We start from the raw sequence: 24225 nt of genomic DNA, 5'->3' as shown, positions 1-24225 counted from the left end.
CTGGCAAGCTGGGAACAGTGTGCTAGATGAAATGGTGGAAGCGACAGACAGGCGCCCAGGCGGCGGCCGCTTGACTCATTTGGCTAAATAAACTGGGTAATTGGCAAACTCATTGGCTAAACAGGGAAACTGGCAAACTCATTTGGCTAAACACCTACTGGTGGACCAAAAGTTTTTCTGGGGGGCACAAGCGGTTTGGGCGGGGAGGCCACAAGCGCGTGGTCTCCTTTGCAGTGTTTTGAATGTGAACTTTGTGCCTCCTTTACGGGTCTTTGGGGGCTTTCGGATCTATGTCTAGAACCGGTTCCTAAGATCCGGTTCTGGAACTCGGTTTTCGGCTTCAGGTCTTTAACGGAAGCTTTGTGGCCCACCCTAGTGTAGACTCATCCGCTGTTACATTTATGTCTCCAAATAAGGCTGGATTACAGGACCACACCATTGGCTCTGGCTTATTATCAAGATGGATTATGTAAGGGGATGTAAGTACGTAGTTCTATTGTTAACTGTGGATTTGAAGTATACATTATGCTATCACAAACACAATCTCAAGTTAATAGTCAAATTGTCCGAAAGAAATGGTGTTTCTGGAAATGAAAAATGTTAAAATAAGGCTATTTTAAAATTAATGAAGATTTTATTACATTAATCAATATATTTGTTTTAGTTTAATGTCCCATGATTATGCTCGCAAACTAAGGAAAACACTGATGATAATGAATGAAATGGTGAGATAAAGAAAGTAAGAATGAAAAGGAGAGCCTCGTGAAAACCCATGCACACGGCATTTGTCTATTATGAAAGCTCGCTTAGCGCAAGCTGAAGTCATACCAGGAACTTCACGTACCAAAAGTGAGCACTCTACCTCTGATCCGCCTCAGACCCAAGAGCACATATTTATGTAAAATATTTTATTTTAATTGTTTAAGACCGCAAGATGTTTAAATTTGTCAATTTACATATATGTATACATATACTTATATGCACAGTACATTGGCAGATGTAGATAGGTATCTTGTGGATTTAAGCAATTTATGGCCGAAGATTCCTTACCCCACACTACATCAAATTGATGGCATTTGTAGCCAGAGACACAATATTAGAAGGAGCTTCCTTGTGGCTAAACGGTTACCGTACGCGCCTTTGGCGTGGGAGACTCGCGTTTGATTCCCGGCGGGAGCTCATGTGGCTCCAATAGGTCCACGTCTCATATCGCCTAGCTGTTGAAAGGGATGCTAAACTAAAATCAACTCAACAATATTAGAACGGTGAGCAGTTGCTTGAACAATATCGATAAACAAAAATTTTAGGAATCATCAAAACAAGTGGGCCAAAAGATTTGCAATCTTGGCCAATAATTAATTTTTGGACCAGGGACCACAAAATATTTGATTTTCCCTAAATCGAGTTTTTGTATTTTCTACTGAATAAGCACATCAAAATGAGTTAAATGATAATTTGGGTCTGGCTATACTATATGTAATAGGGTGGAGCGTTTTGCACTTTTTTTTTCTTTTTGGGGAAATTCTATGACGGCTAATGCGGAAAGGTGACATTAGTGGAACCGACCTTACTGATTTTTTAAAATTTCTTTGGATAACCCCTTACTCTATCCCAACGGACTTAAAGTTTTTAAGTGTTTGGTTAAGCAACACGCACAACACCAATGACAGAAAAGCTACTTGTGATAGTTTTTAGTTACCTGATGTCTATAATACAATTATTTTATTAAAAGAAACTTGTAGCATTGCCAGTAAATAATTTTAAAATGTTTATGAGTCAAAGTACAGCCATATTAGCTCAGTTTTTGGAATTAATGTCCAGATTTTGTTTGGAATGCCACGTTAACGATGATTATAGGCATAGCTCTTAACACGATTTGTTTTTGGCAACTCTTCGCTTGTTATGTACACCGATACCAAATGCCATTTGGCGGTAGGCTACACAACTTCGTGGTTGCTTACTTTGGCCACGCTCTTCGAGCGTCGTCGCAACGTCCGGCTCCGTCCAGGAGACGCGCACTTCCCGGTCGCCTCGGCTCGAGAACCTACGCCGACGTTTCTAGAATATTCTCGCTTGAAGTTCGGCGGTGGTATAAATATTGCGTACTTCGGCCAACCAATCCAACAGGTCAGTTTATTGCAGCTTAAGCTTTAACGGTTTAAGTTTGCTACTGTTTCTGTGAAGAGAGAGAGTTTGTGCATTGTACTTAAAGTTACAGTCTTCTTAGGGCGATACGATTCAGTGACATTTTGTATACTTTGGTTTCCAAGTTCGGAAGCAATGGAAAGCAAGATGAAGAAAAAGCCTCATAGTGCAGTGTCAAACGAGGCTTATTTGGCACTCCAAGCGAAATGAGTAAAGTGCAACTACCCACGTACGCTGACGTTATGCGATATTATCATTGGTTTCGAAATGGTTTAAGTGGTGAAGAAAGTGTAACTGAATTACCAGTGACTGACATTTGTAAACTAGTTGGACAAAGAGTTGTAAAGCAAGCACTCCTGTGGTTTCAGAAAAGATAATTTTTGACATGCTGAAAACATTTTATAATAAGTATCGCACCAAGAAAAAGCATTTCAGTTGACAAGGACAAGAAGCAACAGGTTCGTGCAGGTTTTGTTGCACACGCGGAAAAGTCTCTTTTTGATATTGCGTCTTGAAAATGTAAAACCGCTAAAGATTGCAACTGTGAGATGACACGCAAGATTCCAAAACGAGAATTCAAGTTTCTTTTGGACCAGAAAACATCACGGAAAACGAGCATTGGTAACATTGACGTCCGAAGAAGCAAATCTCTGTCAACGATGTTTTCCCATAAAGTCAGCAGATTTAAGGGGTAGACAACCAAGAAAGACTCTGAAAGTGTTGAAGCAAGTCCATCAACTAGTAGGGTTAGGCATAGGCACAGGTCAAAGATACTGGCGTCGTCAGGGGAATCCAGCGAAGCTGTTGGATCGGAAAGCAAGTGGGAATCTGACTTCGAGGCACGACCAAGAAGGAAACATAGCCTAAAATGCATCTGTCTTCAAAATACAGCGGAGTCAGCGTTTAGAACTGGAGCTTCAGACAGACAGGTTACTTTGATCGCTTCTGCCGTACTTCAGGACGTGAGACTCATAACGCCAGAAAACAAATATCTTGTTGTTGACAGATCTAAGATAGAAAGAGGAAAAGATAAACTGGGTGAGAAGGCCCAGAAAGAAAATGCTCACATAGACCGGGCGATAACAAGTATCTCCTTCGACGGAAAAAGATATGCAAATCTTGTGCAAGAAAAAATTAACGGCAAACTACGAAGAGGAGGGTTACAGAAAAGCATATCTCAGTTGTATCGGAGCCCGGTTCAGAATACTTGGGTTATGCCACATCTAAGTCAGGCACTGGCAAGGATATTGCCGACTCTGTATCGGAGCTCTTATAGAAGAACCAGTACGACGTGTCAAGTCTTGAGGCAGTCGGCAGAGATGGTGAAGCCACGAACACAGGATGGGATAACGGCGTGATTAGTCAGATACAAAGATCCCTCGGATAGGAACTGCAGCATCTCATTTGCCTTCTTCACACCATCGAGTTGCCATTTTGACACCTGGTTACCGAATTGGATGGTGGGACGACCAGACTCAATGCTTTTTCCGGCCCAATCGGAAAGTAGTTCAAGGATTGTGAACGTTCACCGATCGTTGGATCGTTTCCTTTACACCCATTTCCCTTGAATAGGTGTCTGAAATGGAAAAACCAGATGGTTTAAGCAGCGACCAGAATTATCTCTTTGAAATTTGTAAGGCTGTTGCTACAGGAATGTGTACTACCGATTTAGCAAACAGAAAACCAGGATGATTGTCACATTCACCATGGCTTACATTGGCGTGTAGAATGCTTCGTCACTACAGTAGTACTGATAAACCTAGTTCAAGTTTGTGTCTACTTTGTCAGTACATTGTTAAAGTCTAGTTTTCAGTACGGCGAAATCCTTCGTGCGAAATGGGCGCCATGCATCTGTTTAGCATAGTTAAACTATCACATTTTCTTCCAGAAAATCTACAACACATAGTTCATTCTGTTCTACAAACAAACGGATACTACGCTCATCATGAAAACCAGCTGATAGCGCTGACAGCAGATGATAATCCGCATATTCTAACGTTAGGCTGGAGAAGGATAAAAACGTGCCGCAGCCAGAAGACTCCCAGATCAAGCCGCCCACGTGAGTTCATTGTTTCGAAATTAAACTTTACAGCTGAAAATTACAATGACATGATTAATTGGACTAAATGTCTAACAGATCCGCCAATCACACGAAAATCAACGGATCAGCAGCTTGAAGAAAACATCCAAACTTCAGCTACTCTAACAACAACATTCCCTTGCCATAGTCAAGCTGTGGAACGCACAGTGAAGCTGGGTCCGAGGCAGCGTCGAAAAAGTGTGGCCAGAACGCAAGAGATATCTACGTTAGAGCCAAACTGAAGTCTAGAATGCCCCGCTTCGAGACCAAGAAGAACTACGTGACCTAAGGTCAAATGTCAAAGTACGCCTACTGGCCCGATGGCAGAACTTTGTTTGTCTTTCTGCGATGGGCTTTGGTAAGTCAAAAATTTTCTGCAGGAATTCCAAAATAAATAATCAAGATAATACTAATATTTTATTACTGTGTTACATGAAGCTGGTAAACAGTTTTCAGCGGTATCCCTAGTTCGAGATTCAATCTGTGAAGTCACATTTTTCGAAAGTTTTGCTAAAAGAAGCAGATTTAAAATATTTAGATACGATACACCGTATTTCGTAGCATTAAGAGCAGCTTTAAGCAATTTTCTTGTTTTTTATATCCTGATGGGAGTCAATTTAGAATAATGTATGTAAGCTGGTCTGTTGTTCCTATATCATCACTAAGTGGATCCTTTGTTGCTGACCTTTTCTCCATCACATTAGTTACCACTGAACCCCAGCTTTCACATATGGCCTCAGACAATGGTATAATCAAACAAAACATCATTAGCTTTACTGCAACAGAGTATTTGTCTCGGAAATTTGTTACTGCAACTTTAAAGAGAGTCTTTAATTAAAAAAAAAAAAAAAAAAAAACTTTCCATCATTTCTTGAGCTGGTTACCAAGTCCTGCATAGGTTTAATTAAAAGCTTGTATTCAAAAAATAATCCTATCCTGATATATATATATATATATATATATATATATATATATATATATATATATATATATATATATATATATTAAAAACTGAAATGGGAATATACTCACAAACTCAAAGAAGTGAGAAGAAGACCTTCTGTACTTGCTCAGCAGAAACTTTACAAATAACATCAATCATCAATTCCAGCAGAAGAAACACTTGTCATTGTTTAAAAAAAATACGCTTTACGCGAGGTAAAAAAACAGTTCAAACTGTATTTGTGTGAGTCGTCCGCGCATTTAAGATATCTGCATATAGTAGGCATGTTTACTTTTCTATATGCTATTTTATTTCTTCCCCTGGTAATTTTTCTGCAGAGGCGCGGCAATCGCGGCATGTTCTGCTATGGGGCCTACTGGGTGGGTGGGCGGAACTCGATGTGCAACCACCTCCCCGTGGTGAGTTCTGGGTTATCTTGCGTACAGAGCAAAATAAGCGAAGAGTTGCACAAAGAAAATCGTGTTATATCAAGGACTATGCCTATAATCATCGTTAACGTGGCATTCCAAACAAAATCTGAACATTAATTCCAACAACGGAGCTAATATGGCTGTACTTTGACTCATAAACATTTTAAAATTATTTACTGGCATTGCTACAAGTTTCTTTTAATAAAATAATTGTATTATAGCCATCAGGTAACTCTGAAAACGACCACAAGTAGCCTTTCTGTAATTGGTGTTGTGCGTGTTGCCTAACCAAACACTTAAAAAACTTTAAGTTCCTTGGGGCAGGGTAAGGGATTGTCCAAAAAAAAATTAAAAAATCAGCAAGGTCGGTGCCGCTAATGGTACCTTTTCCGCACTAGCCGTCATCGAATTTCCAACAAAATTGCAAAATGCTTCATCCTAATATGTAGTTCTCCAGATATACGCTAAGGCCTACAATTTTTTTTTGGGGGGGGGGAGATATTTTGGTCCAAAAACATGTTCACAGCAATTGCTGCGCATGATGCTATAGTTTTTTCACGAATGAAGATCCCTCAGCCAACAGAAAAACTATAATTGTTAAATCTCTAATAACATCGAACTTAATATTGTTTCCAAAGTTAATAAGTATTTATTCTCAGAACCGTAAAAACAGTTTTGTTTCTTAAGTATTAAGCTTGCATCATCCGTTTTGTTTCACTACCATACCTCATCTGTCACGTGCTACAACCTTGATAGTAACGAGTTAGGACTGGAAGACCTTGGTTTGGTTCCCAATGGACATTCATGTGGTTTGGATTTCATGTTAATCTGCAAATGTCCGTTCTAAATAGCCTTCCTGCTGATAGGGACGCTAAGCTCTACTCAAATTTAAACAATAAGAGTTCCGACATCTGTTGAGGAAATATTACACAATATTGTATTAATAATTCACTCAAAGCAGTACGCCGATACCGTCTGTTAAATTACGTATATATTTTCCAGAATTTGTATTTGTATATATATATATGGGGTGCTCGAGAAATTCCTAACTAATTCTGACACAAGATAACCCTAAAACTAGTGGCGGATCTAGCCCGGGGCCGGAGGAGCCTAGACCCCCTAGTTTTTGAGTGACAAAAATAATTGAAGCTATTATTTATATATTTTTTGAAAATTTATAGTAAACTCATGATATACCTGTCATAGACCTGGGTTCTGCCCCCCCCCACTTTTTACCTTCTTGATCCGCCACTGCCTAAAACAACGAATAGACATCGTAAGGTGCACAAAATGGACCACACTTTGCTGAGATTCAAGAACGATTTGACGACGTTACCATAGAGAAGCCTCAACGCGAACAACCGTTAGGGGTTTGGTCAACGAGTTCCACCTAACTGGGAGTGTTTCATGACAAGAAACGTTTTAGGCAGCCATCCACGTCACAAGAAACTGCAGAGATCATACAACAGGCCACTGGCGCAAATTCCGGATAAGATGAGGAGGACATATCCCCCAATTTTGGAACTCAGGGACATATCTCCTCAATTTTGGAACTGGGGGACTATACCCCCCAATAATACGATTTGAAATGTTTTTTTTTTCCTAAGTAGAAAAATAACAATTATAAATATGCATGTATTCAGTGTTCAGAATGTGTTCACGACACTGATTTGTAATACTGATATGTACCTCTCTACATCACTTGATCATCTACATCACTTGATATATAATATAAACAGGATCACCTCAGAAATCAGATTCATCTACGTAATATTAATCTCATCCTCCCCCCCAGAATAAGGTTCAAATCTGCTCCCTCCCAATGTTGAAGACAACTCTGCTTACCTGATCCTCCACAGCATTGTTTTTTAACTTCATAAATATTTTGAACATCGCTTAAAAAATATAGGAATGGTCTTACCCGTCCACGTCAATGTTGAAGACAGATTTGCGCCGATGCGATAGGCAATCAAGCAGAGTTCAAAAGGGTTGAAACGTCGTCTTAGTCTTTAAAACGTTACCCCAAAGTCAACTGTGTGGCAAACCTTGCGCTTCGTACTCAAGAAAAAGGATTATCAGATGCAGATGCTCTATCATCTTAAACCTGACTACTATGTGGCACAGATGGCCATGTGTCGACTTAATTGATGCAGTCAACAACGACATTTGTTGGAACATGTCCTGTTCAGTTATGGGGTTACCTTTCATACCAGTGGAACCGTCAATCGTTACAACACCAATGTATTGGCTAAAGAACAACCAAAAATCGTCATGCAATTGAAACGTAACATTCTCAAGGTGAATGTGTTGCTAAGCATCACCCAACAGTGCATTTACGGTAAATTTCTTTTTGTTGAAGCCACAATCATGACATCGTACTTGGACATGCTTTAGCAATTTATACAACCCCAATTGTTTGTCAACGACATTCTGGATTCGATGGCGTTTCGATGGGGTCCCACATCACTCTGCGCACACTGTGACTGGGTACCTCAATTAGAAGTTCCTAGGACGCTGGATTGAACGAGGTTAACCATTTGAATGAGGTTAACCACTTGAACGAGGTTAACCACGCTCCTGGACAGCACGCTCTCCTAATCTAATGTCTTTGGACTTCTTTCAAGGTAGATACATCAAGAGTCGGGTCTACAAGGTGAAGATGAGGATTTACGGCACTATTTTGGTATCGGCGCCATAATTACCCCAACAATGTTGCTGTGGAAAGAGGGCCACTCTGCTTTACAATGGAAGGTAGTCATGTCGAATTGCTGTGATTTCGTTGACTACCTTCTTTGATATAAACTCTTTACTCGAATTCAGGTATCCTTTTGCAGAAATGGTTAGGGGCACACACGCAGCCACAGACACACACACACACACACACACACACACACATATATATATATATATATATATATATATATATATATATATATATATATATATATATACAGGGGCGGATCCAGGATATGATCAAGGGAGGGGCTAAACCAAATTTTGCCGTTTTATCCAGTGTAAAGCAGGATAGAAGCCCACTTTATCCAGTGTATACCTGAGTGTCAAGGAGAGCTATAGCCCCCCTTTTATCCGTCATTGTATATATATATATATATATATATATATATATATATACACACAGAGTTATTACTGACTATGCAATATCTAAAGGTAAACTTTGTTTCGTAAGCGTTCTATCTATCTATCTAATTTTACGAGGTGTGTTCAAAAGATATTGAACTTTATTTTTTTTTACCACGTAAACCAATAAAGCGCAAGAGACTTTCTTCAGTGTAGATGTAGAGGGAACACTGATGTACAGTAGTGAATGTTTTCCCGCCCGCAGGAAGCATCAGTCGCTAGCAATCGACCAACTATTTAAGACATGTAGTAAGCGGTCGTCGGATTTCAGTTGTCTTTTTTTTCTTTTTTTCTTTTGGAGGGGGTGCGTAAAATGACAGATATTTTATCCAATTTTGTCAAAAGTTTGGCGATACCCAAACTGATACCATTCAATCGGATCGGTGCATTCAAGTTTGAACGAGAATTTGAGCATGAGGAGAATATCTGCGAAATTTGAATCAGGTTTTCATCGCCAAACACATTCCTGCGTGTTGTCAGGCTCCCTACTCACCCGACATGGCACCGTGAGAGTTTTGGTTATTTCCCAAGCTGAGAATGTCACTAAAAGGGACCCGCTTTGAATCACGAGAAGACATCATGCAAAATGCTCACTATTCCAAAACTGTGTTCCAGAAGTTTTTTTCTAACAATGGCGGGAGCGCTGGGAGAAATGTGTGCAATACCAAGGAGACTACCTTTGAAGGGAATTAGTGTTTCGGATATCTAAATCAATATATTAAATGTAGTTTTGCCAAGCAATGGTTCGATACTTGTTGAACAGATATCGCACATATATATATATATATATATATATATATATATATATATATATATATATATATATATATATATATATATATATATATATATATATATATATATAAGTGAACGCAAAGTTATGTGTTCCTGATCAAACAACAACTACCGAACCAGTTAAACTGATTCTTGGCATGCTTCAAACTTAGACCTTCCAACTATGATATGATATTATATTGACTATTTTCGCCATGGCAGTGAGAGGGTAGCCAGGGATGATAAGTAAATATAATCGTAAACGAGTGATTATAGTTTCTTTATATTTAACTATCACGGTTATACCCTGTATGCTAAAGGAACGTAAAGATTAATGAAAGTGAATAGTCTAATCGTGAAATTATTTTTGGTGCTATACCACCGAGATTCGAACCCGGGATCACGTACACCAAAGCCACACACGCACTAGCTAGAAGATCAATAAGAGGGCGACTGATATTAGTGTCTAGTCAATAGTTTTCGGGGTCGTTGACATGTATAGTAACATTCTCGATGCCGTTTAAATCCAAATTCATACTTCATGAGGGGTGAAGAATAAGGGAGGAAGAATATGACATGAAAAACCAACCGAAAACGACTGATATAAGTGTCCAACATATAAGGGGGTCAGCGAAAAGCAACCCATCCTCTCATGAGGTTGACAGGGGTTTTGTAACGAGAAATAAATGCTATCTGATGACACAGAAAAAAAAAAACCATACACACACACATATATATATGTGCTTGCATTGGAAAGATCTGTTCTCGTCGTGAATCAATGCATTTTTGTGCAATTCTCAATATGTTGCAGTACACTTTATGAATTCCTGTAAGCCAATTCTTCGACTTTCATTACGGATATTGTACTTTAAGTCTTCTAATTTTCTAGGTCTATTTTAGTACACTTTACCCTTCAAACTACCCCAAAGATAAAACTCACAAATAGACGGATCTGGTGATCGATAGGCCCAGGGACGTAGCCAGCCCAAAAATTTAGGAGGGGGGCGGTCGAAGTTTGGGGGGCCCGATCCAACCACATTATAGTTCATCACCATATTATAGTTCACTTGTAAGCCTACCATGAAAATTTTAGGAGGGGCCAGTAAAAATTTAGGGGGGCCCGGCCTCCCTAGACCCCCCCTTGATACGGGCTTGGATAGGCCCACAACCCTTTACTGACTGTTCCTTTCACGAATTACGACGTGCGTCGCACAAAAGAGTATGATAGGTTGCTCCATCCTGTAGTAGAAAGAGGCATAATTGCGTTTCGAATATGACAACTGTTTCATAAAATTCTTCAAAAATTTTTATACTCATTTCTATGTTTACTGTTGGCTCAAAAGATATGGGACTTGCAATCCTACCGACAGACACAGTACACCAGACGAAGATCATTTAATCTCCGAGTGGTTATTGATGAATCATATGAGGATTTTCCACAGACTAATGTCTATAGTGTTCCGCGAGTTTACATGCCCTGACAAAGTAAACCATGCTTCATGTCTCGTGAAAAACAACATTGGACCTATCAAATTACTCGCAATTGTTTGATAAAGTACGTTCAGTAATCAACACGTTTGGCCTAACCTCCTTTTTGACTTCTGCGACATGAATAGTATTTCCACCTAGGGATGTAATAGAGCTCTTAATATTTTTATAGTTCAGCGTATACACACTTCAAATCAGGGATGTAATACAAGGTATAAGGGTGAGTAAATACTTTAGTTAGAACGCAATCAAGTGTATAATTCCAGAAATTCGTCCCTTTTGCCAGTTGTATGTTGCAAAAGTTTGCGCCAAATATGAAGAGATGGGTTTGTATCATCATACAAGGAAACCTCTAGAAACATTTAATATGAAAACAAGTAATAGTTTCAGAAAAAGTAATAGTTCCATTAATTTACAAAGTAGATTGATCTTCATATATTCCATTAAAAAGAAATTAGATCGTATATACTGGAATCGTGATTTAAACAAACGGAATAGTATTGGTGAACCAAACTCGGAAGCTCCATGGCGTGCAAAGTTGTGAAACACACACAATGTTGCGAAGCTGAGCCTTTTCTTAACGGAGCTTGTCCACCTAATATAGCGATTCTTTATTTTTCTAAATGATGGGATACTTGTCCACCAAATTTAAATCAAATTCAAGCAGTAGTTAATGATAAATAATATATATTATATATATATATATATATATATATATATATATATATATATATATATATATATATATATATAGAGAGAGAGAGAGAGAGAGAGAGAGAGAGAGATACAACTGGAATTAAAATATGACCTTTCTTATGCTTATGCCGGGAGCTAAAATATTCACCGAATTAAATAATATTACCGATAATAATATCTTTCGGCATGTTTTACGATAATATTATGTTTTGGCAGTTTGTCTTATCAGACAAAAAACAAACAAGTAGTGGTGTCAGTGTGTACCACGTGAACGATTTTGGTTTTTGTGCCGAGGTATTTCTCAATTAATTTTTAAACCGGACATGGTTATAGATTTCTACAACTTCTGTTTTTAAAAGAGAGAATTAAATGGAGATAGAATATTCTTCCAACGGGTGATTGGAGAAAACTGTTCTCGCTAATATTATGATTTTTATTCTATAGCGATCAATGTTAGAACCGTGAGTTGTTGATTTCTGTCACTTCCTACTTTAGTAGAGAAATCAGAATGGAGATGAAATATCAACTTGAGCTGGTTTATTGAGTACAGAAACATTTTCACTCTCTATTATGGTTTTTATTCTATAGCGATAACCCTTTTTAATAGGGTTAAGTTAGAAAATGTTGGCTACTCTTAGAACATTAAATAAATTTAATAAAAAAGAAACACTTTTCCATATCTCTTATTATTTCTTTTTATATATGTGGGACAATATTGAAATCGAAAGTTGTAGACTTAAAGACGGAGATAAAATGTAGGATGCTTAATTGATGTATAAAATCAACTTTGTACCGGCTTATATATATTATTGTTATTATTCTACGCTGTTAAAATAGGAAATATTTGATTTTCTTCCACTTGGTCCAAATAAAGAGATTAAAGTGGATTTGGAATATTCCTTTAAGATGCTTAACCCTAGGAACCCAAGGTATTTTTGGGTTACATGGAACACCAACGTGGGGACCTCTGAAGCCCACAGATTAAAGATCATTATTTCTCACAGAAAATAATTTATCTTGCCTGATATGAACTTGGGATGTCTAAGACATCATATATTATTATTTTCTATTACTTCTAGGTTTTGAAGTACAGTGTTGCCAACTATATATGTGCAATTGTTTAAGATACCATTTTTTATTTATGCCAGTAACTATGACCTATTTATTTTATTCGTTTGTGTAGAAAAACTATCAAACAGATCAATAGCAAGTTAGTACAGTGTAGTATGTGTACAAAGACAGCTTCTAAAAGCATTTTGGTGTGGTACAGTAAAGTAGGATAGAATGGGGACGAGTGAGGTATACTTCAGTATTCCAATGAATTCAGGATTAATCTTGTGTAATTCCATCCCGGTTATCCTTGGAATGACGAAATTCTTTCAAATGTTGTTTCCACGAAAAGATGGACAGTGTGAGGAACGTTCATAAGACACTATTGGGGATGTCACCAGAGAAGCAGTGTTGCCAACCCAACAAAAAGTTACAATTTTTCTAGTAGCACAACGTCAGGTCTTTGCACCTATGGAATGAACATGTAAGACGTAAGCAAACAAGCTACGACTTGTCTGTCAGTTTTGTAATCTAACACCACTACAGCATCATGAATATTTCAAGGGATTCACTGCAAGGCATCACTATTGAAACTTGATTCTCTCTCTTTCTTATATATATATATATATATATATGCGTGTGTGTAGCAGGTTTGAAGGAATAAGCTAATAGAAAAGAAAATATTTAGGTACCAAAATAATCAGAATATATATATATATATATATATATATATATATATACTAATTTTTCATAACGTACAGTTGGAAACACTGCACCAGAATAATAGCTTAGAGAGTGACCCTGCATGTTGTAATACCAAAATTGTTTGAAAGGAAAGTAAAATAAGTATCCAAACACTCGAATATAACAGTAGTGTATGTGGTGGGTGAATAGCCCCTTAGTACTACCAAGGGGAGGGGGGGGCTGAGGCCCACAACACTTTCTTTATTTATAAATAGAAAAAACGAAACACTAAAAACTAAGCAAGTACTTTTTTTATTAATGGGGTCAAGCTTGACAATATCAATTTTTTCTCAGATTTTTTTTATGTAATTAGAAATGTTAGAAAATGTAACAAAAATAATTTGTTGGCCTCCGAGCCCCCCCCCCCCTCCCTGGTGTTCCTAGGGTTAATAGATTGCAAAACAAAACGCTTCTTTACATATTACTGTGGTTGATTTTCTACTACTTCCAGTTTTAGTAAAGATATTAGATTGGAGATGGAATATTTTCTGCGACTCTTAATTGATTACAGAAAACTGCTTCTTGTTAACTATAACGTGTTTCCCTATGGCAACCAACGTTAAAACCAGAAATAACTGATTCTTATTCACTTTCGGTTTGAATACAAAGTGAAGAGAGAATATAGTATCTATTCTTAATAAACAAGAACTATTCCAAACAAGAATTTTAGGAATAATTCTAAAAAATGGATTAAAAAATTACAATCTTGATCAATAATCACCGTAGTTTTTGGATAGATGACCACAAAATTTTTGAACGGTCCCCAAATGGAGTTTTCGTTTTTTTTTTTTTTTTTTTTTATGGAAGAAGCAGATCATACTGAGTTAAGTGATAGTTTGGGTTTGGTTGCACTATAATATGTAGTTCTCCAGATATAAGACCTACAAGAAACTTTTTGCCTGAAATAATATATCGGATTCTTTGATCCATAAAGAAAACTTCTTCTGACTATCCCTTATTGATTTTGCTCTATAACGTTCAATATTCAAACCGGAATATGTAATGGATTTTTACAAAGCCCGATTTCGGTAGAGTGTTAGGGGTGGAGATGAAATGTATTCTCGGAACGCCTGATTGATTGCAGAAAAAGCGTTCTCCTATTCGATTTCAAATCCAAAACGGAACTCAATTCCTAACTTTTCACCCTCTATATTCTGATTGAATTTCGAGATGATCTATCAAACAGTTCCTAAAGATTGTTTGTATGGTAAACATGTAAAAGAGTTTTGGTAATCTAAATTACTTAAAAAGCAGCTTGTTTTGCATGAGTAACAAATGAGGTTTAATAGTTACGGTCAAAGAGAATCATAATAACTTAAGAAAACTATCATACTAAACGCCTTATCTTTCTTCTTGCAGTTCTATTAGGAATTTACGAGAAGAACCGGTACTTTGTGGACGACTCTCAAGGACGCAGAGTTTTCCATATAGTTGAAGAATCAGATTGTTGTGGGCGACACTGCCTTCAACACAAACGACCATTTAAATTGAGGATTTTTAATCGCGATCAACAGGAAGTGATGCGCATAGTGAGACCATATAGGTGTCAAGGATGCATATGCTTTTGTTGTTTGCAGGTAAATTATTTCATTTTCTATTTCATTGTTGCCAACGTACAGAGTTTGCCCCAAAAATTCAAGGATTGATGTTTTGTAGTTGGCAACGCTGGCTGACGGGACGAAGCTTCAGGCAGAGAAGTTGGTGGGGGATCTAAGCTTCGAAACGAGACCGACATTGGTTTCCTGCGAGAGTAGTTGAGACAGGGTCACGCTCCGTGCAAAGGTATCTACTGCACCCCTCCTCGAGCAAAAAGTGGAGCAGTTTTTGGAACAGCGTTATGCAATTAAATTTTGTGTAAAACTGGATAAAAACGGCGCGGAGACGCTCGAAATGCTTCGGAAAGCCTGCGGTGGCGGGGCGATAAAACAAATCCAAACCTTCATGTTTCACAAGGGTTTCGGGAAAGTCGGGAGTCAGTCAACGACGACGAACGCTCGGGACTCCCATCAACATTATAAATGGGCGACTCGGTGTAAAACGCGGGTCACGTTTTGGACAAGGACCAATGATTAAGTGTGCGGATGATTGCAGAGGAGTGTAGAATATCCAAAAATCGTTCATTGCATGTTAACCACTTTCCGTTGACGACTTCTAGGACGCCTTCAATGATTGGGTGAAATGTTGACAAAGGTCCATCGAAGCAGGGGGAGTGTACTTTGAAAACTTCTGAAAAGATTGTAAACTGATATTATAAAGATTGTGAAAAGATTATAACCTGAAAAAGTTTGGAAACTAATTTTGAATAAATGGTCTAAAACCAATTATTTCGGAACTTTTGGGACAAACCTTGTATGTTTTGTGAAAGTTCAAGTTGGCAGTTATTAGTAAGTCGTTTATACACCTTTCTCAGTCAAAATAAATATTCATTGGCCGTACTTTTAACGGAATTGTCACTTTGGCTCAGTGTTAGAGTTTTCACATTTGGAGCAACGGATCCCTGGTTCGATGGTAGAAAACATGTACGTTAATCTTTCATTGATCCCTTGTTTCCTCCCGCACTTACATTTCATTAATTCTCTCATAATATTTCACCTTCATTAATATTCAATCATCTTTGTTCTAAAGGTATATATATACCTGTAATTCTAAAAACTTAAAGATCTAATTTCATTTTCATTCCACATTAATATACTTCATGTTTTCACTACAAATCAGACATTTTGTTGATTCAATACAGTCACTAAAGTATCACCTCCCTCCCATACACGACAGAATAATTACAAACTTTATAACATTCTACAAAATCCAGTAAGAACTGACGCAAAACCTCTATTTGACTTCCTAGTCTTATTATGGACTTACTTGTACCCCTTTACGCAAATTGAGAGTATCTAGCGAACACACTAACATCTCTCTTCGCTAATTCCACTTAACCCTTAAATGCATAACATGGGTCTCAGAGGCTGGGTCCCTTGAAGGAAGTGTATTAATTTGGTCATTTTTTCAGATTTGAATGCTAAATCAGGACTATTCAGGACTAGCATCATACAAGCAAATTACTTAAATTGAAAGAAATAATTCACATATTGACTAGTTTTCATTTATACCCCGTTATTACAAAACATGGATCTCAGAGGTCCGCTAAAGCTTTTACCCAACTTTGTCTAGCATCTCTCACGGACACGTTGTGTTTCTCCTTTCTTAAACTACACATAGGGTACAGTGGGGTAATTCGAATAGGTGGGGAATTTGAATAATGTTAAGCATTTTGCCAGGTGGAGTGGAAACGCGGCTTGCCATGTTAATGAACCTGTGATGGATTTGTAAGTGGTGGTTTGCAGAAGTCGCTCTCAGAAATACAAACTATTCCTTCAGTTCTGAAGGCTTATACAGTTTTTTGTTTGCTGCAAGGTACGTACGAATGTGTGTATTTTTAGGTCGTTATAATTTTCAACGTTGTTTCCTTAAGCTTTCCTTATTATTAACTGGATAAAATGAAACCACTCTGGATTATAATCGTATCAGTAGCATATGAGGCATTGATATACTGTACGCTGGCGTCAACTAATCAGCAGTTTTCATACCACGTTCTGAATGGAATATTCGTCGACTGCGGGGCAATTTGGATAATTCAAAACGGGGCAATTTGAATAGCGATGAAATTAGAACTATAGGCCTGCTATTTTATATTTGTTTGTCAAAAGCGAGAGCTTCTAGTGTTAACAAGGAAACTGCGAATTCTTATTTTGACTTACTGGGAAAATTAATGAACGAGTATGATCTCCATAAACCATCCTAACCGTATTTATAATATGGACGAAAGTAATCTTCCTCTAAATATCAGACCACTAAAATTTTTGCAGAAAATGGTAGAAAAGAGGTGGTAAGTTTAACATCTGTTGAGCGAGGGAAAAATATAACGGTGATAGCATGCTGGAATGCCAGAAGGTCTTTTATACCTCCTGTAGTAATATTAAAAGGCGTACGCCTAAATCCGGACTTTAAAACCCAAAATTTCACTTACAACCTTTGTCCTTAGAGTTCTACCAATCACGACATCGAAATGCTTTACCTACTTCCACACACAACACACGTATTATAACCAATCTATCGCTCTGTTTTTAAGGCCCTTAAAGTCAATTACCACCAAGAGGTAACTACCTGGATTCACTAAAACCCGAGGTCAGTGATTAGTAAATCTCAGTTCTGCATTTTGCTCACTGAAGTCTAGAAGTGGACAGCTTCTGTTGGACTGGCAGTTAATGGGTTTTCATGTACTGGTATCTACCCGTTTAGTCCACAAGCTATTGGCGAATTTCGATTCGCCCCTTCGGAAACGTATGGCCTTATTATACATTTTGAGGAGTAGTCTTCTCGGGAAGAAGATCTTAACAACGCGCCTTTTTCTTCTGGTCATGGCTCTCAAAACTTTGTCCCAACGAAGCCTATAGATGAACCCATACAACAAGTGCTTCCCAGCCCAGAAAAATGTTTAAGTGCAGAAGAGACGTCGTGTCGCAGGAAAATCATGCCACTCAACTTCTGAAAATATTCGGGCAATGAGAATAAAACACCTCCGAGGAAAGACGCAAGCATCGGGTGCAACAAAATCCAAAGACACTACAAGAAAGAAGAGTGCTAATACAGAACCTGCTAAGAAAAAAACAAATGAATGCTCGAAAGAAACTGATATCCTCTACCCCTTCCAGTGACGGAAATGTAGGCCTAAAGCTAAAAATGGCTGCAGGCAATGAAAGTCAAACAAGGAATTGCTGTTTTTGCCTTCTTAATTACTATTCAGAACGTTCTGCTAGAAAGGGAGACTGGATTCGTTGCTAGCGTTGTAAGACATAGTTCTACGAAGTCTGTGTCGGTGCAGAAGGTCGAAAACAGTTTATCTGTTGTTGTTGTCGTTAAATACGAACGATGGAAAATGAATTAACCAATTACGGCTCTTTGCCTTAGACAGTGTTCTGAACATTTTTTTTTAGTGTAGGCCTACATTCAAAAAGATAGCAATAGGCGACGCCTATTTACAATTTATGTAGGCCTACTTCTATTCATTCAAAACTAGCATATTTCAAATACCATAGAAATTGCAATCTAACTATTAAATAGTTTATACATTATTTCTATAAGACTTGTTTATTTTGTTGGTTATTCATATTACCCCACTCGTTATTCAAATTGCCCCTCACATTTACGTTTTTCGAAATTTCGGCGGGGAAATTGAATACCCAAATTTCACAATGACGTATCTCAGATACCATCTTAAGAAAAATTGCTAAGTAATAGTAAGGTTCAAAGTTTTTGTTCACAATTTTATATTTGATTACCAACTACAGTTTCCGAGATATATGAGAAAATGTCTCAAATTATTCAAATTACCTAGCTCTACCCTATGTACATACCTTCCTGCTTTAGAAGTGAAGTGAAATGAAATGAAATCTTTAAGTTTAACGTCCCACGGTTATGCCGGTTAGGCTAAAGGAGACGGTGATAATGAGAGATGAGTGAAATGAAGAAAGTGGGAGGAAACGGGAGAACTCCGAGAAAACCCACGAGCACGGTGTTTGTCCACCACAAAGTTCACACGGCGCGAGCTGGGATCGAACCAGGGACCCCAAGCACCAGAGGTGAACGCTCTACCACTGAGCCACCGCGCCCCCTGCTTTAGAAGTGAATTGTGACTTAGAAGGAATTAAACAAAACCGGAGGTAATCATATATAACAAAAACACGAAAGGAGCAGTAGATTGTCTGGACCAGATAAAAAGAAAGTACACAACAAAACGAAAATCAAGAAGATGGCCATGTATTATTTTTCAACATACTAGATGTGGCATTTGTAAACGCTTTCCTTGTGTATGAGTCACATGTGAATTTCTTTCCTAAGAATTCATGCAAGAGAAGAATTGAATCTATTTCTGTTAAAAGGGCGTATGTAACATTTTGTTTAACGATTTTAACTTTTTTTTTCACAAAAATGAGTATTTTAGAGGTAGATGCAAGATTTGTGCTAAAATGAAGTGTATTTCTTGAAACGTGTTGAAAATACAAGGCATTGAAATCTGCATCTTCTGTTAAAAGGGCGTTATTCCATAAATATGCCATTTTAACTGAAAATCAGACAAGCGGGAGTATAATAATGAAGAGCGTTACACAAAGAAACATGTCCAAAAATTCTTTCCTGGTCGCGATCCCAGCGATCTTCCATGTGACGGAGGTTTCGCCATCATCAAACGAACTCTTAGGAAACGTAAAAAACGCCTTTACACTGCACATGAATTGACGGAGTTGATTATTCACAGTAGCAGGTCTGATAACTTCACTGTTGTTCAATTCAGTGGTGAAGGTATTTTAAATTTCAAGTCATGGTGGCCACAATACTACAAGAAAGACATCTAGTTTTTCTGGAGACAAGGAATAAACAGAGAAAAGATAAAATAAAATAACTTTTGAGATCAACGGCCTTCACCACTTTATCTAGTCTGCGAACAATCCATCAGTATGAACAGTTTTTTTTTCAAATGTTAATGGAGTAATGAAATACACTTTCATCATGTCATGCAACACTACGGAAACTGTAGTACTTCTAAACTGAACGGAATATGAGCTGTCCCATTGAAGATAAACGAGATCAGACTGAGATAAGTACTGGATGAACATAAAATTTATATCATTCAATTAAGTCATTCTGAAGTCCAATCAGTGACATTAAGGAGAATGAGTCATAAAAAAATACATAATGTTATGGTGTTGGCACTTTCAGAATACTGCATTCTTTTTTTTTTCTAAAATATTGCATTCTGCTGGTTTGTACTAGTATTACATCTTTCTGATAAGCACAGTACTAAGTGTAATGATTATATTATTATCTATTAATGTGCTCTGTTGCTCGGTCTATCAGCTGTACTGGAATCTAAACACACGCTCAGGAATTTGGGGAATAAAACTTAAAAGAAAACTAGCTTGGCTTAAAAATAAAAATCCTGCCATTAAAATAATATTTTCTTATGCAATACTACTTACTTGGATTCCCAATTATGTCTCGTCCCACAACAAAAGTAAAAACTACTTAAATTTATATTTGCCTGCTTTGGCGTTAGACCAGCTGAAGATCAGTCTCTGTTTTGTCGTCACAGTTACCGTGAGAAAATTTCACCTTTTATACTGGCATAATATTAAAGTTCTCAAGATTTTTACTTAGCATGTAAGTGGTCAAGGTATATTCCAGCATTAACCTCAGCATTTCCCGATACCGGTAAACATAGAACTCAAGATACTTTACAAGTCGAAATAAGGCAAACAGTGACGACAAGTGTTAATTCAGAACTTATCATGACAGAGATTAAATGTTTTTTTTTTTTTTAATATTTTTGGGAGAGAAAACGTTTGCTTTCAAATTATTATTATTACCAATTACTATTATTAGTATCTTTGTCTTTCATCGATATACTACCAATGTAACAGTGTCTAAAAATTCAGATATATCTAAGAAGGACCCTGGTATCACATTTTATGTCACCACGTTTTTTCTTAAAAATGCGTATGTGTCCAAAGTTTAATGTTTTTGTAGATTAAACAATAATTCACAGTTACATCCTATATAGTTTATAAACAGTCAGTAATCATGTACAATTGCACATATTTTCTTTTTTTTCATCAAACAAACCTACTCGTGAGAAAACAGTTTTTTTTTCTTCTTTTGTCATTTCCCGACAATTTTGTTTATTGCACATACGCCTTTTTAACAGAAAACGATTCAATTTTCCTTAAAATTCTGGCAAAGAACCAGGCCCGTAGCCAGCCCAAAAAATTAGGGGGGCGGTAGAAGTTAGGGGGGGCCCGACCCAATCATACTATACTTCATCACCATATTATAGTTCATTTGCAAGCCTACCGTGAAATTTTATGGGGGTCAGCCAAAATTTAGGGGGGCCCGGCCCTCTTGCCCCCACGTTGATACGTGCCTGCAAAGAATTAATGTTATCCTACACGCAAGAAAGAAATGAAACTGTCCATCTTCTGAAAACGACAAGCACTACACTGGCACTCTGAGGACTCAATTCCCCTGAAGACAGACGCGAACCTCTTCCGAGAAAACTAAAGAGATGCTATAAGTGTCCAGCAAGTAGAGACAGATAAAGTAAAATGGTATATGTCGACTGCGAACTAACTGTATGTGGTGAGCACAGTGTAATTGTGTACAGTGAATGCAAGCACTAATAGCTTAACTTCAAATAGAAATATTTACTGGAGATGTGTCACTAAGAAAATTAAACAAGTGTTATTATATAAGTTGAGTGTAAACGAACTGCAAAGTTTGATGTAGACGATAATGAGTATGTAAACGCAAAAATATTTTGTGTTATAGTTATTAGAAAACTTTCAACCAAAATTATTATATACTAATATATATATATATATATATATATATATATATATATATATATATATATATATATATATATATATATATATATATATATATATATATATATTCAAAAAGAAATATATATAATATCTTAAAATAAATAAATAATAAATAAAACACAATTACATTAGCTGAATTTGACCGTGTCTACTTGTAATGTGTACGCATTATAGTGATGGCATTGAATATATCAATACTATAACTGACGATTTAAGTTAAGTTGCTGAAAATTCAGGTCAAAAAAGTTTCCGTACACTGCACAAATATACAAAAGAATGAAGCAAAACAAACACCAAACAGCGTTTGCAGTGGTTACAGATGACAGTAGCGTGCTCTACTAGTGATAAGGTACTACTGCAGTTACATTTGGGCAAAGGAGATCTATAGAGGTAGTAAAACGAAGCGTCAAAATGGAAGTGCCAATTCCAACACGCCAACCAATAGTAAAATTAAGCCAAGAATGTAAGTCTCTAAGAAAAATAGCAGACACCGTAAAGAAATCACATTCTACAGTGCAATACATTCTATATGCGTATATTGCAACAAATAGTTGCAAAGATCGACTGCGCAATGGCCGTCCAACAAAGCTGAAGGATAATCATAAACGTGTTATTTTAAGAACTATCCTAAAAGAACCCAAAACAAATGCTCCAAAACTAGCTAGTATGTTTGAATCTGACTATGGTATACAAGCGGTTCCTGAAACAGTTCATACTGTCATCAGAAAAGCGGACTACAACGGTCGAGTAGCCAGAAAGAAACCATACGTTAATAAAGAAAACGCCAAGAAACGTGTAGAGTTCGCAAGAGCTCATGTGAACAAGCCAATTAGCTTCTGGAACTTTGTTTTACTTAGTGATGAAAACAAGTTCAACATTCATGGATCCGACGTAAGAGTTATTGTCTGGACGAACCAAAATACGCAAATGGAACCGAAGAATCTGTGTCCTACTATGAAGCATTGAGGTAGTGGCGTGCTTATTTGGGGCTGCATGAGTGGAGCTGGAGTAGAAAATTTGCATTTTATCAAAGGTACAATGGACCAGCATGTTTACCTGAACATTATGAAACAGAATCTCCACATCAGTAAAAAGAAACTGAATATGGGAGCCTCTTTTATAGTCCAACAAGATAACGACCCTAAACATACTACACGAAAATCAAAAGATTGGTTGTTTTATAACGTGTCGAAAGAACTCCACAATCTCCCGACGGCAATCCCATTGAACATCTGTGGGATGAATTAAGGAGACCCGTTAGGAACACAATATTAGAAACAAGGACCAGTCGAAAAATACATTACGTGAAAAATGGAGGAACATCCCTCCAGCAACTTTATCTAAATTGGTCATTGCAATGAAGAAACAAATGCGAGAAGTACTTAAAGCCAAAAGAGGACCAACTGATCACAAACTGCGGTCGAAAAGCAACGTGGCGCCCTTGTTTACGTGCATTTCTTTATATGTACGGAAACTTTTTTTGATTAGTAATATGGTTAGTATTTCATGTGTATTTGATTTTCTTCTAAATTATATATTCGAAATATTTTCTTTTCTTATGTATATGCTTATTATGGAGTTCTTTATAGAAAATTCATGTAATCTCCATAATCTCCAATACATTGAATGTTTAGCAAATCCTAAAACTTTTTCACTGATGAAAGCAGCAAAACAAAATGAAAAACAAACAAATGGAAAACATTTAAGTGAACATAAAATTGTAACATTAAATAAAAACATATTGGAATAAATATATTCTTACAGTAGGAATACTTCTTCTAGTTTTTTGCCTTTGGGCATAGTACCCTGTATTGAAGTGACTTTATCTCTTAGAACTGCCATACTTATTCTTTGTATAAGGAAGCTGCCTGATCTGTCATTGCCAGATAACTGCGTGATACGTCTGCCTATTTCTTTTATAAAGTTAATACCTTGTCTGCCCATGTTATATATAATAATAATATTATAATAACAAGTTAATATAATAATGTGGCAAAAAGGAAAAACAGTCATTTGTCTTTTGCTTCTTTTCTAGTTCTGAAATATACTAGAAATTGTAGAATAAACACATATTTTATTTTTGAAATGCGGGCCTGAGAGATCCATATTATGCATTTGTGTAGGAAAAATTGGCCGTGCATTAGAGGGTTAAAAACAGGGATGCAAATAAGCAATAAAATTTTACTAGTTCAAGAAGAAAAGCTACTATCTCACATGTAACAATAAAAAATCATTTACATACGTTCGGTATCGTTTCAAATACTCGCCCGCATCGATGAACCACTCACCCCGGGCAACTAG

General features: G+C 37.1%; 2 protein-coding genes across 4 annotated transcripts in view; one reads left to right on the top strand and one right to left on the bottom strand.

Moving 5' to 3' along the window:
• LOC145671053 (5-hydroxytryptamine receptor-like) overlaps positions 1-24225 on the bottom strand; it is a 1055419-nt gene that overhangs the window by 32475 nt on the left and 998719 nt on the right. The window lies entirely within an intron of this gene.
• LOC145671054 (phospholipid scramblase 1-like) overlaps positions 1-24225 on the top strand; it is an 83036-nt gene that overhangs the window by 18458 nt on the left and 40353 nt on the right. For both annotated transcript variants that reach the window (XM_081739742.1, XM_081739740.1), the window contains exon 4: positions 14849-15066. In XM_081739742.1, the coding sequence (XP_081595868.1) occupies positions 14849-15066 (218 nt within the window). The remainder of the gene's footprint in view (positions 1-14848; positions 15067-24225) is intronic.

This window comes from Thermobia domestica, chromosome 15, assembly GCF_964235325.1.
Source record: "Thermobia domestica chromosome 15, izTheDome1.hap1.1, whole genome shotgun sequence".
In the NCBI taxonomy this organism is placed as follows: domain Eukaryota; kingdom Metazoa; phylum Arthropoda; class Insecta; order Zygentoma; family Lepismatidae; genus Thermobia; species Thermobia domestica.
Note: the sequence above shows the minus strand (reverse complement) of the source record. Positions and strands in the feature narration are given on the sequence as shown.